Source organism: Henckelia pumila, unplaced genomic scaffold (genome assembly GCF_033568475.1).
Source record: "Henckelia pumila isolate YLH828 unplaced genomic scaffold, ASM3356847v2 CTG_466, whole genome shotgun sequence".
Lineage (NCBI taxonomy): Eukaryota > Viridiplantae > Streptophyta > Magnoliopsida > Lamiales > Gesneriaceae > Henckelia > Henckelia pumila.
The window spans coordinates 1269120-1281283 of record NW_027331833.1 but is presented as its reverse complement, the minus strand read 5'-3'; the positions used below and the strand labels follow the sequence as shown (position 1 = coordinate 1281283).

The 12164-nt window shown below is 38.4% G+C and overlaps 2 protein-coding genes across 2 annotated transcripts; one reads left to right on the top strand and one right to left on the bottom strand.

The window, feature by feature from the left end:
- Positions 1-107: 107 nt before the first annotated feature.
- On the bottom strand, positions 108-1890 carry LOC140872519 (leucoanthocyanidin reductase-like). The gene is made up of 5 exons (XM_073275368.1): positions 1543-1890; positions 1283-1423; positions 972-1209; positions 665-868; positions 108-489 (listed from the first exon to the last, which is right to left on the bottom strand). The coding sequence occupies exons 1-5, from the start codon at positions 1750-1752 to the stop codon at positions 236-238; spliced, it is 1047 nt and encodes a 348-aa protein (XP_073131469.1). The 5' UTR covers positions 1753-1890; the 3' UTR covers positions 108-235.
- Positions 1891-8520: 6630 nt separating this feature from the next.
- LOC140872490 (uncharacterized) lies at positions 8521-10555 on the top strand. The gene is made up of 2 exons (XM_073275334.1): positions 8521-9042; positions 9119-10555. The coding sequence occupies exons 1-2, from the start codon at positions 8521-8523 to the stop codon at positions 10553-10555; spliced, it is 1959 nt and encodes a 652-aa protein (XP_073131435.1).
- Positions 10556-12164: the final 1609 nt, after the last annotated feature.

Here is a 12164-nt window from a genome sequence, read left to right as displayed (position 1 = left end):
TTGACCTTTTTACTTTTTTGTCACGTTGTTTGTAATCATCAGCATATGCAGATATATATTGTGTGGTTATTCTGATCCTTGATATTTACTATAATATAATTTCCATCTCAACCAATCCATAAATTCATTATAATCAACAAATAAATATTACTTTGAGATACAATCATTCCCAAAAAATTATATATAAATAAAACGACGTAAAAGGCAGACGTACGAGACGCAAGAAATCCTTCAGTCAAGAACACATGGCTGATATTGGTAAGACTGGATTGGGGTTCCCCATTTCTTCATCCTTGGATTCAATTTTCTTGGAGTTCATCTGAATAATGAAGCCATTAAACCACTCATCCATTGTTGTGAATGTCTCCTCTGGATAAAGATTCGTGACTTCAACTTCGTCTGGCCCATCTATTGCATAGTTTATCTGGCAACCCTTGAAGAAAATATCGTGGGTGAAAGATGCCACCACACTTTGTGGTATTATTTTCTCTGCAACCAAAATCACATTCCGGAAAAATATCATTCAAATCAGAGAGTTTTCACCAGAGAATCGAAACAAAAATTCTGTACATACAAGATATGTATGGTGCAATACTCCGTGAGACTGTCTTACAAAGGTTTTGACAACAAATATGTGCTTATGTTATGAATTATAGATGGAAACCTTTTGCAGCATCGAGTAAATGGTCTTCGGAGACGGTGATTCTGGGAAGATTCCGACCAATTTTCTTCTCCCAAAGAGAAGCAAGCTCATTGATATTGAGATAGTTGCAGGAAGGTCGAAAATGGAGGGATTTCTTCAGTGTACGAATGTCACCCGCAGCTTTGATCGTGAACTTCCCAATGTCTGCCCCCGCAACAAAATAAGCTAACAAAAAATAAAACATCATCATATTTTACAAAACTTGGTAAAATTAATATTTGTTACCAAATGAATTAATCATGCATTGCCTACATGATCATAAACTTACCTTTCATTCCACCATCTCCATAGATTTGGAAATGATCCAATGGTGGTGAGACCTCGGAGGGGTGTGTGTTATCATAGTAAGGCCATGAAGCTATTGAGTTGCAACAGATATAGGTGTAGGGTATGCCTGCATCTTCGACTACTCGCCGGACTTTTCGTTTTTCGTTGTACATGCTCAGACCCGGCTCCACCGGGTCAGCCCGAGCCACGTCGTGCCCGAACTCAGATGGCAAGAACCTCTGCAACATCAAAGATTTTAAAGCTATTTAACAAAAGGAGAATTATAAAGGTATATGTTAAAACTTTACCAACCTTAATAGTCCCAACGGCTTGGATGGCTCGGATGAGGACCAATTGATCAAGAATGTTAGGGCCACCCACTGCTGATATTACTATATCTATCTTGTGCTCTTTAAGTATTTTCTCCATCAAGTCTTGGTTGTTTATGGCACCCTAAGTTTTAATTTTAAATAAAAAAAACAAATAATATGGTTAGTTCATTCATGAATAATAAAAAAAAAATGAAAATACTCAAAGAAAATCATAAATCGAATCGAATAGAAGACACGTACATTAATGATGGTGGCTCCTTGATCCTCGAAAGCTTTCAGAGCCTTTGCCTTTGCCGGGCAACTCGGTACCGAACGGAGGAGAATAAAAGTCGGGTGGCCGGAATTCAGGCTGGCTTCTGCGATAAACTGACCGATGAAACCGGCGGCTCCGACGATGAGAACTCGGCTAGAGTGATCAGCTCCACCGTTACTTGAAGGTGGCAAGGTCATTTTCAATTATTTTTCGAATTTCGTATTTTGGTCCTAGGATGTTATGTGGGTCGTGTGATTTGCGGAGAGAAATAAAATTATTTATAGATGCTTGAGATCGATGAACTTTGGTTGGTATAAGTTGGGATTTTAAATCACAACTAATGCTTCTGCATGTTTAATTTTATCTACCCTTCCTAATCCTAAGATTCGATTTTAATTCTTTTTATTCTCGTCACATGACCGATCTATATACGTGAGATGAAACGGTAGATTTGATCCATGTTTTTAAGTGTAAAGTAATATTTTTCTCATAAAAATTAATTTTTTTATTATTCAAATCGAATCGGATATTCATCTCATAACAAAATTGATCCGTGAACGTGTTTATTGGAGTTTTTACGTTAAAATATTGAACACCCAGCTGGCTAATTTGATCTCTACACGTAAATTAACACTCTTATAATACTTAGCATTTTCCAAAATCAAATTCTTAAGTAAATTAATTTGATATTTTTTAAACAATAAAAAATATCAAGATTTACATGTATTATTCTGTGTTCTAAGGTGTCGCTGGCCTAATCTCCCGCCTAGGCGACTTGGGCGTCACCTAGGCATGCAGAAATCCGCCTATGCGGTTACTATTTTTTATAAAAAAACAAAAACAAAAAATCAAAAATCAAACACTAAAAGAGAGAGATGCGACACGAGAAACAAACGCAGAAGGAACGAGGAAGCGCAGAAAAGAAAGTCAAACAAAAAATTAAATCTCATGTTACGTATGAAGACTTGATATCTATTAATATCTATGTTATTGTTGTTGTTATTGTTGTTATTATTATTATTATTATTTTATAAGAGTTTCGTACAAAAAATGAAAAACATGACATAAAAATTATATTTTATAGTAAAACTCATGAATATCTCAAGATATTTATTATTTAGGCTTTAAAAAAACTTCAGATGGGCCGCTTAGGCGACTAGGCGCTAGCTGTGAGTCGTCGTCCGCCTACTGCCTAGCGCTTTTTAGAACATTTATATTATTTAACAGAAAAACTTTTATAAAACCGTCAATTTTGTGAAACAGATCTTCGATTTGACATGTCCTATGAAAAAAATATTATTTTTATGTCAAAAAAGTATTACTTTTCGCTGCATATATAAACCGGACCGAACCAACTCAATATATCATAAAAGACATACTCATAATTATTTAATGTAATGAGAATTTAAAGTTTCATGCTAATATTATGAGAGAAGTATTTTAGAAAATAACTCAATCTATACCAAATGTATAAGCTTTATTTGATTTTTCGCACACAAAATGTTTGGAAAAATTGTTTGCATACATACAAACTTCCTATTTTATATCTATATAATTCATTCAAAAAATTATTAGATATTTTTCAAAAAAAATTTAATATGAGTATATTTGTAAAATCAAGAAAAAATACAATTAAGTGACAAAAAAATAGATTATATATTTCGGACAATCGAAAAATGAAAAAAAAATCTATATAATTGAGACAGATGTAAGAAAATCTATTGAAAATATTGGACAATTCAAGAAAAAAAACACTGGTTCTATGAATGACTTTTTCTTTATTTATTTATTTATTATTTTTTTGAGAAAAGACTTTTTCTTTATTATGTGTGTGTGTGTGTATTCGTGTTAAAAATCGACCGTCTATATATGCCTACAATGAACTAATTATTGGTTGTCAATGAACTGGTTAATTGTTTCATTTTAATTACTTTTTAATGAAAAATGAGATAATTGACTGTTAGATGGAGTATTTGATGGACCATAGTCGTTTGTCCGGTTGGTGATCCACTAGTAATTAAGATCGATGTGGCAAATTTGCTGTGTGTTTATAATATATATGCGTTCCCATAAATTCTTATTATTTTTCTACATTAAAATAGTATAATACTAGGTGATATGATCCCATGTAGATGTATTTCAGTTTAATACGTTGTGTGACATGAAGTTCCAGATGAACTATATTTTTTCTCATGTTATTTGTATTTTTTATTCATTTTTAGTCATGTTAATTATGAATTTGTATTTTCAGTCACGTAACTTGCATGTTTTTTTTTTCATTTCGGTCATGTTACGGTGAACTTTCATTTTTAGCCATTAATTTATATATTGTTTTCATTTTTGGTCCTTTAAACTTGTAGTTATTTTCATTTTTGATATTTTTTATCGGTCATAAAAAGATCAAAAATAAAAAAATACAAGTTAAATGATAAAAAAATTGAAAACAATATACAAGATACATGACTAGAAATGAAAATTGAAAATTCACCGTAACATGACTAAAGATTTAAAAAAAACATGCAAATTACAGGACTGAAAATAGAAATTTATCATTAATATGACCAGAAGTAAAAAAAATTGTATATAACAGAACCAAAAACGTTGTTATCCATGAAGCTCCACAATCATTATAACGTATACACAAATAATAATAATAATATAAAAAATCGTTAGTTTTTTTTATTATTGCAAGTTTGGGTAATTGCGCATTAACTCGTCAAAATTGAATCTTAGTGCATGCAGTAAATTTGGATTTTTTTTCTACTCTTATTTCACTGAAACTTAATAATATCTTATATCTGCCATCTGGTGTCAATTATGTACTTGAACAAAATAGCTAGATGTGAAGACAAACTTACTACATTAAAACCTATTGCTCAGATTAATACGTCGATTTATCGGATGAATTTGACTACTTTCCTTGAATCTTCTTGGAATCGCATGATCGTGTTCGTGTGCGTATTTGTGTTCATTAAGTCTCCATGCATGGCACTTGCAGATGCATGGAGCTATTTTTCCGGACTAGTCAATACAAGTATAATATGTTTCAAATCTAGCACATGTATACTGATAGAATTTGAGGTCTTAACAAGAATTGACAACTATAAATTTGTGAGTAAGTGTTGTCTCTAGGTATTGTCAACACTTGACAACATGCAACGGAAACTTAAAAAATAAATAACTCAAAATTAATTATGCACAAGTAACAATGTACTTGTGCGATGCCTCAGAACAAAAATAACTACTAGAAAAGTATTTAGCTTACAAAAATAATACTAGTGGTTGTCTATGAAAAACTATTTTTTTTAACAAAATTGAGAAAATAAATAACACTCTAAGAATCAAACAATAAACCCAATAGTATTGTGTTAATCCTGAGTAGCGAAACCTGAGAGACCAGAGAAAATCTTCAACTAACACTTTTCACAAGTGTTGTCTTCGGATATCCTCAACACTTCACGGCAACACAAGAACTCGACGATCGGACGAAAAAACTGCTTCAGAAAATCTTCGATTATCTTCAAACTTCGAGCTTTTGATTTTCCTCAGTAGACGTCGATATTTCTCCTTAGTGTTGGTCAGCCGTTTCCCTCATATATATAGTGTCTTGATGACCTAGAGAAACTTCCTTGATTAGATTCGTACAATAGATGTAAATAAGAGTTTATTAGAAATCAAATATTATCAACCACCGAATAATACATATCTACTGTTTAAACAAGTCTTAGAAAGGCAAAACACTTAATAAGAGTTTTAGCGCAAATAAGAAAGAATTATTTGAAGGAACACACGTTCCTTTCATATACTTGTGCTATTTGGACCAAATTCTTCTGTAACTGTAACCATAGATGCTGCATACTGGAGAATATATTTGTAAACTTAAGAGTTCTGCAAATATGTTCCCTTGGGCTTTGCTCCAAACAATTAACTTTTCACAGCTCTCTTAATTAATCATTCGATGTTTTCTGCAAATATGCTTCTTTGTTACATTTTCGGTCTCATAATTTACACATTTTTCATTTGTTGTTTTGTCGCGCGGTCGATTCAAGGTCTTAATCCAATGAAGTGTTGATGCATGTGATATCATACATGACTAACATGTTTTGCAGACTAAAATATTAGTCTAAGAATTCACCCGATACGCATAAAAAAAATAGCGGATGCAAATTCCATCGTCATAAGCAAACAATGCATACATGACATCTGAATATAGAATCACAATATGCAATGTGTTGAACGTGTAGTAGCCCGGTTTCATTTTACAAGATTAAGTGATTTTAAACATGTTAGAAAATGAAATATAATTTTAAAAGTGTCAAAACATGTTTAAGGAGTTCTTATTTGGTAAAAATAAGTGGAAAATCAGATCCGAAACGTCCGAAAATGGTAGGGTAGGTCCCGGGGGTCCAAAAATGAGTTCAGAAGGACCAAAACAGTTCGGAGCATACGGACCAGTTCGGGCCCTCCAAACCACTTCGGGCCATCCGAACCCAGTTTGGGCCGTCCAAACTCAGCAGAGCCCAGGTGTCAAAATGGCTCGGACAAGTGGCAGTTCGGACCATCCGAACCCAGTTCGGACCGTCCGAACTCCGCCTATAAATAGGGGTCCGAATTCCTCATTTTGAAGTGCAATTTTTCCTCTACTCTCCCGATAATCGCTCTATTTAAGGGCTTCGGGACTCTTTCTTTAAGAGTTGGAGTAGGAAATAGTATATTTTTATAGCGGACTGTGTCCGCAGTAGCAGCCAGGCGGCGGAGCTCTGGCGAGGCGTCCAGGGGTCGTAGCTAGGCTATGCCCAGGCTCTAGAGCATGCGTCATCAGCGGGCTGACGATGGACGAAGGTATGACTTTGGTTCCCTATAGTAAATAGGTAGTAGACTATAGTTTAATTAAGGCTTTTAGAGCCTAGTAGGTGATGTTTGACATGCTAGGTAATGCATGGGTTATTTATGTTGTAATGATGCAAGATAGGCTTGGACCTAGAGGGGAAGCTTCTAGGATCTGCCTTAATAAGGTATGAAAGTATTATTGGAGATATCCAGATTAAGTATGCATGTATTATGTGTTTGCATGGATTATGTGATTGCATGTTTTATATGTCTTTATATACAGCATGTCATGACTGTATGTTGCATACATGAGCATATTGAGCCTGTATCCTTGCGATATCCGGTATTGAGATATTTATCCTGTCAGTAGATGGTTGGACACAGAGACACGTGTTAGGTCACCAAAATCAGTTGGAAACGGATCTCGTGTTAGGTCACTGATATTTGGTTGGACGCGTGTACTTGTGTTAGGTCACCATCAGGGCTTCTGAGTATGTTGGTCACCTCCTGTAGCGACGGCTCAGCGTGGCACATACCAGGACCCAAGTTTGTTCTTGATCAGATATTCTTGACCTCGTGTCTTGGTACACAGTTCACCTGCATACATGCACATATAATACCGTATACTCATACTCTCGTACTGAACTTATCATGCTCACGTCCCGTACTTTGTTGTATCTGGACACCCTATTCCATGGAGCAGGTCTGCGGCTGGATGAGGCGGGTGGTTCCAGGAGAGCTTAGGAGATTGATGACCAGCAAGGATATCTGTCTAGACTTTTGTCTCTGATACACTTGGATTAATTCATTTGGACATTCGATTTGGTTGTATCTTTATTTGAGGATTTATTTATGATATTTCGCTATTATTTCTGATGATTTATTATTTAAGTTAAATGCATGCTTAAGCTTCTGATTAGTAGGTGATCACGGTGCGGGTCACTACAGAACGTCTCACCACACCAAATCATATTCGGGCACATCACTTCTCAGGCCAACGTATTAATGACGTCATGATAACGTATAATGAATTCCTACCGATTGTATTTTCGTTTACGTCGAATGAGAATTTTTTGTTAAGTACACGTTATTAATTAATCCATGAGATCAGATAAGTTTGACAAATATGCACGGTATCAGTACTAAATTTACATGAAAGTATTATTATTTTATAAAAGTTTTTCTCTCATTAATATTTTATGATTTATCTATCGATGCCCATTAAGTTTGGGCCACAAATATATAATAACTAATTTGATCCGTCAATATGACACATAATTAAGTTTACGTATAAAGTATCATACTTAAACTATATTAGATCCAAAATAACAAAAAGAAAGATGAAAAAACTGACGATTACAGATCCGCGGTGATACCCCATGAATGGGCCCATCATATATTTAGGCCCAATTGGAGTCCATAGCCAAGACACAAGGCCGGGGTTCAGGTCTAAGTGTTAAGATTGACACATGGAGGTAGGTGGTTGAGGCGAGCATGTTGGAGTTGGAGTTGGAGTGAGGGTGGGAGTTGGAGCTGAGGATGAGCCTAAGAGTGAAGGAGTAGAGGGAGGTCAGAAGGTGATGAGGTGAGGTGTGGATGAGAAGGTGATGAGGTGGGGTGTGGATGAGCCTGTGATGAGGTGAGATGTGGACGAGCCTAGGAGTTGAGGATGACGATGGAGGAGGAGAGTAGCCAAGGTAGAGCATACCTGAGGTGGGTGAACTCTTAGCCTAAGATTTATTTGAAGGGCAAGACCTATTAGCTTCAGTCTCGACTCAAGGGCGAGTCCCGGATGAACAAGCGCGTGAGTCTCACTCATGTGGTCCCCTACGGAATGTGTGTGGTCCCCTACCTTCTACTCTATAAATACCGGGTTTGCTCGCTTCATTTGCAACTCATTACTTTCATTTTTGAGGGGTGCCCAAGCTCTTCTATTCACTCATTTATTTCCGACTCTGACTTGAGCGTCGGAGGGGCTACGCCGGAACACACTCCCGGCCCCCTCTAACACTCTTTGCTTGGTTTCAGGTTCGCTTACGGACTTGGAGCTTTGGGCTTAGGTCGGACTCGGGTCATCAAATTTTAGTAAATATCACTTGGCGCTGTCTGTGGGAAATTTGAGTTGAGACGTAGAGATGGTTGGAAGGAGAGGGAGTAGAAGAGCTCACACCACCTCATCTCGCCTAGGGCCGAGGAGGGGGGAGCCTCCCCCTAGGAATACGGTGGGGAGTATAACCTTGGAAGAGTTGGGTCAGTTTATCACTAAGGTGGTGGAAGAGGCCGTGAAGAAAAATCAAGAAGCCTCACGAGACCTGGTTAATGAGCAAGAGAAAGAGCAAGAGAAAGTGCCAGGTAAGGATGAAATGGGTCAGCGGAGTCAGGTAGGGGGAACCATACCTCCTCCGGGCATGGATGATCAAGAGAAGGAGGAAGTGTGGAGGGAGATAAGGATGTTGAGACAACAACTTGGAGGTAAAGGTTCAACTTTTAAGAAAGAAAATCCGTTTTCCCTTGCGATTTTGGAGGAAGAACTTCCAGCTAGTTTCAAGAAGCCAAGCGTGGGAGAATATGATGAAAGTAAGGACCCGGAGGAACATATGGGAAGATTCGAGAACGCCGCTTTATTGCATCAATACTCTGATGGTATAAAATGTCGAGTATGAATGGTTCAATATGTTGAAACCCGGTTCCATAAGGTCTTTCAATGATTTCAGTGTGGTTTTTATGCATCAGTTTGCTAGTAGCAAGAAGTACCAAAAGACATACTTGAGTTTGTTTGTGATGAAGCAACAAGACCAAGAAACTTTGAGGGAGTTTATCCAACGCTTTAATGGTGCGGCTTTGGAAGTTCCGACTGCCACTCCTGATATACTGATAAGTGCTTTTACCCAAGGGTTGAAAGGAGGTGAATTCTTCAAGTCTCTGGTTAAGAAACCTCAATCAAGCTACGATGATCTTTTGGCACGAGCGAAGAAGTACGTGAATCTAGAAGATGCTCAAAAACACAGAAGGACCGAGCAAAGGCAAGGAGGTAGTAATGTGGAAGGGGCGGATAAGGGAGGTAGGAAGCGAGGGATGGGAGAAAGAGAAGATGACCGGGCACGAGGTAAAGGGAAATTCTCACCTTATGCTCCCTTGGCTCAAAACCGGGACAAGGTGATGAAGGTGGAGGAGAAAAGAAAGAATCAAGGAAGTTTGCAAAGGATTGACGAAGGCCCTAAGTTGCCTCCACCTATGAGGAGATCAAGAACTCCGTCAAGAGGTAGTCAAGAGTTTCATTCGCCCCCGAGGCGAAGGCGAGGTCCTCCTTGGATAAATCAAGAAATGGAGGAGCCGAGAATGGATATAGAGGGTCAGAGTCCTTCTCAAGGATTTGACCAACGAAGGAGGATGATGGACGATGCTAACAATCCTACGAGAAGTGTGATTCGTATGATTTCAGGAGGTGCCACCGATGATTCTGGGCGAGCACGTGAAGCACATAGGATGAGGATGGAGAACTTTGAGATATCTAAGGAATTGAATTTACCGCAAGATCCCATCATCAGTTTTGGACCCAAAGACCTTCGTGGTGTTGCGGCTCCGCATAATGATACTTTGTTGGTCAAAGTCACAATCGAAAATTATGATGTGGCAAGGATATTTGTTGACAGTGGGAGTTCAGTGAATGTGTTATTCAAAGGGACGATGGATCAAATGAAAATAGAAGGATTTGAATTGGGGCCTATCTCAACACCTTTGTATGGATTCACAGGTCATGCTATTCGACCTATGGGACAAATTGATCTCCCGATGTACATGGGAATGGATCCTAAGAGGGTAACGAAGATGGTGAGCTTCACGGTGGTAGATGCTTCCTCTTCGTACAATGGAATTTTGGGTCGGCCGGCTATGAAGGACTTTAAAGCCATTGCTTCTACATATCATCAAAAGCTCAAATTTCCAGTAGGGAGAGAAGTTGGGGTCTTGCGGGGGGATCAAATGGTGGCACGTCGATGTTATGACGGGGTGGTGAGAGAAGGAGGAAAAAGGGCACGGATGAAGGTTAACATGATAAGGAGTAGAAGAAGTATATTGTCGATGGTTGAGAAAAAAATGCAGGTAATTGAAGAGGAGGAAAGTCATGAAGAAGTAAAATTGGGGTCTTGTGAGAAGAAACTTAGTTCTTGAGCTTACTACTGAGAGATGCTCATGGCGGGGCTTGGAAGTGGTCTTGGAATATTTATCGCCTTAGAAAATGTTATCCTTAAGCTTATTGTCGATGTATTTCATTTTTAACTATTACTCGTGTAATTGTTTGAATTTTAATGAAATAAATTTCTATTTCTAAAACTAATAAGTGTTATTTTGATCGAGGGCGAAGGATGGTTTTGTTGGGTTCCTAGGCCTTGGGTCCTTAGGTGTATCTCGCCTATAATTCATATTTTTCCTACTATGGCTAAGGCCAAGTAGAGGAGTTAGTGGGTGAAAGGTGGAGACTTGCATTTTTCCTATTATGGCTAATGCCAAGTAGAGGAGTTAGATGGTGAAAGATGGAGACTTGTATTTTTCCTACTATGGCTAAGGCCAAGTAGAGGAGTTAGTGGGTAAAAGGTGGAGACTTGCATTTTTCCTACTATGACTAATGCCAAGTAGAGGAGTTAGAGGGTGGGAAGTTGAAGTTCATATTTTTCTACTATGGCTAAGGCCAAGTAGAGGAGTTAGTGGGTGGAAGGTGAAGACTTGCATTTTTCCTACTATGGCTAAGGCCAAGTAGAGGAGTTAGTGGGTGAAAGGTGAAGACTTGTATTTTTCCTACTATGGCTAAGGCCAAGTAGAGGAGTTAGTGGGTGAAAGTTGGAGACTTGCATTTTTGCTACTATGACTAATGTCAAGTAGAGGAGTTAGAGGGTGGGAAGTTAAAGTTCATATTTTTCTACTATGGCTAAGGCCAAGTAGAGGAGTTAGTGGATGGAAGGTGAAAACTTGCATTTTTCCTACTATGGCTAAGGCCAAGTAGAGGAGTTTGAGGGTTAAAAGATGAATCCTTTCATATTTTCCTATTAAGGTTATAACCTAGTAGAAAAGTTAGAGGGTTGGAGGTCAAAGTTTATATATATCTTTTTTCCTACTAAGGTTATAACCTAGTAGAGGAGTTAGAGGTCGAAGTTTATATATATCTTTTTTTTTACTAAGGTTATAACCTAGTAGATGAGTTAGAGGGCTGGAACATGAAGTTATATTTTTTTTACTAAGGTTAAGTCCAAGTAGAGGATTTAGAGGGTTGAAGGTGAAAATTTACATTTTTCCTACTATGGCTAAGACCAAGTAGAGGAGTTCGAGATTGGAAGGTGAAAATTTGTATTTTTCTCATAAGGATGGAACTTGGTGGAGGAGATTGAGGCAGGTGAGGGTGATGGGCGAGGGTGAGGTGCTGGGTTGTTGGGGCGAGCTTGGTGATGATTCTATGTGGCGATCTTGGTGAGGGCGAGGCTGCAAGGTGATGGGGCGATCTTAATGATGAGGATATGGGGTGAGCTTGGTGACGGTGAGGGTGATGTTGGCAAGGGAAAGGGTGAAGGAGGTGGGGCGAGGGTGATGTTGGCAAGGGTGAGAGTGAAGAATGTGGGGCGAGAGTGATGTTGGCAAGGGCGAGGGTAAAAGTGGTGGGGCGAGGGTGATGGGGCAAGGCGAGTTGGAGTAGAGGGGCGAGGGCGAGAATGGTGGTGAAGGGGCAAGGCTGGAGGCAAGGGGAGAGGGTAAGAATGGAGGTGAAGGGAAGAGGATGGAGGTGAGGGGC

Coding starts and splice junctions, on each gene's coding strand:
- LOC140872519 (XM_073275368.1), bottom strand. CDS start 1,752: ATGACCTTGCCACCTTCAAGTAACGGTGGAGCTGATCACTCTAGCCGA. Junction 1,424..1,542: donor AAGGAGCCACCATCATTAAT/GTACGTGTCTTC, acceptor ATTAAAACTTAG/GGTGCCATAAACAACCAAGA. Junction 1,210..1,282: donor AAGCCGTTGGGACTATTAAG/GTTGGTAAAGTT, acceptor TTGATGTTGCAG/AGGTTCTTGCCATCTGAGTT.
- LOC140872490 (XM_073275334.1), top strand. CDS start 8,521: ATGGTTGGAAGGAGAGGGAGTAGAAGAGCTCACACCACCTCATCTCGC. Junction 9,043..9,118: donor CTGATGGTATAAAATGTCGA/GTATGAATGGTT, acceptor TTTATGCATCAG/TTTGCTAGTAGCAAGAAGTA.